At 35.5% G+C, this 3359-nt stretch overlaps 1 protein-coding gene across 2 annotated transcripts in view; it reads right to left on the bottom strand.

Moving 5' to 3' along the window:
- Positions 1-692: 692 nt before the first annotated feature.
- The window catches only part of LOC119590746 (N-acetylglucosamine-6-sulfatase-like), an 8604-nt gene continuing 5937 nt past the window's right edge, over positions 693-3359 (bottom strand). For both annotated transcript variants that reach the window (XM_037939453.1, XM_037939454.1), the window contains exon 5: positions 693-2872. In XM_037939453.1, coding sequence (XP_037795381.1) covers positions 1583-2872 — 1290 coding nt within the window. In that variant the 3' untranslated portion in view covers positions 693-1582. The remainder of the gene's footprint in view (positions 2873-3359) is intronic.

Below are 3359 nucleotides of genomic sequence, written 5' to 3'. Positions count from 1 at the left end.
CATTTTTCTTGGCACATACACTATGTTCATTTGTGTATTGGGAAAATAAATTATAATAGTATACAAGAAAAAATTTATTGATATCTCAAATTAAAAAACAATAATAATAAGTGACAAGTCTTTCTTTTCAACAACCTTTTGAATAAAAGCACCAAAATAATCTCAGTACAAATGTAATACCATATATCATTCTCAAAATATCTATAATTAATCACCAGGTATAATAATAAAAATAAATACACAGGATTATCAGTTAAAATTATCACGCAAAAAGAATAGTGAATTCATAATGGGAAAAAAAAAAATGTGAAGTCATGGCACAATAACGGAGTTAATTAAAACTTCCAGAATTAGGAAATTGCAGAAAAATATTGGAATACCTTCCTTATAAAGCCTCACTTACATTCTTCATATTTAGCTATACCTTTTGTTGTATCCTCAAGCTGCACCTTCTTTGATAATATATAATAATCACATAACATACTTAAGCCTAATGTATGCATTAATAACAATGCTGCACTGGATATATATACGTAAAAATTAATATAAGTAAAGAAATAAAATCAAGAGGAATTAAACGTACATGGCAGTCATTATCTTGAATTCCAATGCTAATTTTATCATCAAAATAAAACTGGAAGACATTTGAGGAAGACATTTAGCAACTAAAAATTGCACAAAATTTTTTCTTCTTTTATCAATTGGAAATATCCCAGGCTAAGGTGCCATGGTTTCTCCTCTAGAAAAGTAATATTAATACCTTTCCAATATTCTTAAATTCTTTGCCAATCAGGGATTTCACACCAACAAGACTCTTCACATCTCCAGAAGTGGCTATGAACTGAGATACTTGCAGGATGAACAAGAACAATAAGATAATACTGTTACTGACCTCACCAAGGAAATGAACACTTGAATATCACTTTCAGATTTCCTTTTTTTTCATAATCAGTGCCTATAAAACAAAACAAAAAATAAATGGATTTTACAAAAATATCTCATGTTCTATCTACATTTCTGTTTAGCTAATATTTAGTAAGTCGTTGTAATATACAACATGCTGCTCTGTAACATGGGATGAACCAGTCCCCATTTCCTGTATGTACAAACAATACAGTGATGTGAATGTTCCTTGATTTACCATTAATAGTTACTTGAAGCAATAAGTAAACTTAACTTCTAATATCACAGGAGGATGCTGACTCCAACAATTTTATCATGTACAACTTGCAGTGTCCAAACAAGTCAAAATGAAAATAACTCTTTTGTCGATTTCAACAAGCTCCTCAACCCTGAGATGCCAATTTAGCCCAAACTCTTTTTCTTTTTCCTTAATCTTTTATATTCTACAAATAACCCATAATAGACAATATCAAACAGAAAACAGGCAAAGTTGGAAATTCTTTTTCCAACAAAAAGAATGAAGAAAAAAATTTATGTCAATGTAATATTCGATAAACATGGTATTCCCAGGTTTCTCCCATTGAGCTGAGTTAGAAACATCACAAAGCATTATTAAAAATTTATATATCACAATATTCTGTATTTAAAAAATAAATTTACACTATACAGTTTAATGCTGCTAAATAACAAAACTAGACAGCTCTGCACACCTTGCCCCTCTACATCTCTTTAAATTGCGAAGCAGATTATTCAACTTCTTGTGGACATCTCTCTTTACTATTCCAATGGTATTGTTCAGCTGCTGTGGATCACTCTTCAGGTCATACATTTCTTGGAATGACTCACCATCTTCCCACTTGCAATATAGAAAATTTTCCTCACTGCTTACCTGCCTTAAACATGTGTATGTATTGTTCCATGAGTCTTCACACTTGCATGCAAAGTTTGGATTACAACCAGATAAACCTGAGCCCATGAACTCGCATCCTTTATTTTTTTCCACACCTTCCCCGGAGTGTTCCACTAACATGGTTCTTCGTACCTGAGGATAGCCTGGGGCCTGATACTCCCTCTTAAGTAGCTCTCCATCTGAAAGACTAATGCTATTCAGCACAACTCGAACACCTGTAGATTTGTTTTTAGTTATTTCTGACTTCAGTGAAATACCATCCATATACTTGGGTATTGGTACCCCAGCTAAGTCTAAGATAGTTGGTGCAAGATCGATATTAGTTGTTGGGAATGTGTTGACCATTCCTGAGGGTATGTTAGGGCCTCGAATCGTAAAAGGTACCCGGATATCTGTCTCATATGGTTCCCTCTTATCTAGGGGCTGAGAAAACTGTCCCAAGTGATACCCATTATCAGATGTAAAGATTAAATAGGTATTTTTAAGTTCATCCACCACCTCTAGGTATTCCACAACATCCTTCACCATATCATCCACTGTGAGCAGTGTCCTAAGTCTGTTCCTGAAGACATCATCCACTTTGTCAACAACGTCATCAGGGAGAGGCTGAACACCTTGCCGCATCAGCCAGTGTTTGCCTTCACCTGCTTTGATGTTAAAGTTCTCTGTCCTGGGTGCTTTGAGGGAAGAAAAATTGCCAGAGTACTTGGGCTCAGGGGTGAAGGGCGCATGTGCAGACGGCACTGATAGCATCATAAAGAAGGGCTTCTCAAATGACGACTTGTGCAGGAACTCCTGGGCCCTCTCGCTTATGACCTTTGTGAGGTAGTCCTTGTCAGGGTCAACCCCATGCTCCTCAGCCACTCCATTGATCGAGAGTGTGTAGTTGTAGTATCGCGAATTTCCCTTTAACCCGATCCACCAGTCCCATCCTGGTGGGACGTGCTTTACTCCTCCAACCTTCTCATGGCCATACTGGTTTAAGTACTTCCCAGCAAAAAACGTTTCATAACCATACTTGTGGAGATGGGTTGCAAAAGTCCTCTTCTCAGGCCCCATCTGAAAACAGGAAGAGGCTTAAAATAGAGGCATACGCAATATGGTAAATTTAATGTTCTCACGCTTCTCCTTCCAGTAAAATCATTGAAATGCCTGATTGATATGCGTGATAAGACTAGTTTTTGCCTATGTGACAGACACAAGTTATACGTTTTTATTTGCTCAAGATAATATATAATTCTAACTGGGTTCATAATATAATTAAAAATGGCATCTTACAATCTAATCTGAAATTTTAAAAAATAAGTTATAAACAACCAGAGTTCAGAATGCCCTATAACAAAACACTACACATCTGACTATTACAATGGCAAGCAAATATAAAATCCTACAAATGCCTTTTCACAAACAGCACTTCTTTCTGCTTCTGTTTTAAGTAAATGGAAAGCCAAGAACAACCATTCTGTGAAGGCTGATTTTAAGCTAGTCAATATACTTTTGGTTTATTGATGTTGTACTTTACACATTATCTATCTAATGGAAAGTT

Source organism: Penaeus monodon, chromosome 27, assembly GCF_015228065.2.
Source record: "Penaeus monodon isolate SGIC_2016 chromosome 27, NSTDA_Pmon_1, whole genome shotgun sequence".
NCBI lineage: Eukaryota > Metazoa > Arthropoda > Malacostraca > Decapoda > Penaeidae > Penaeus > Penaeus monodon.
This window is presented reverse-complemented; position numbering and strand designations above follow the sequence as displayed.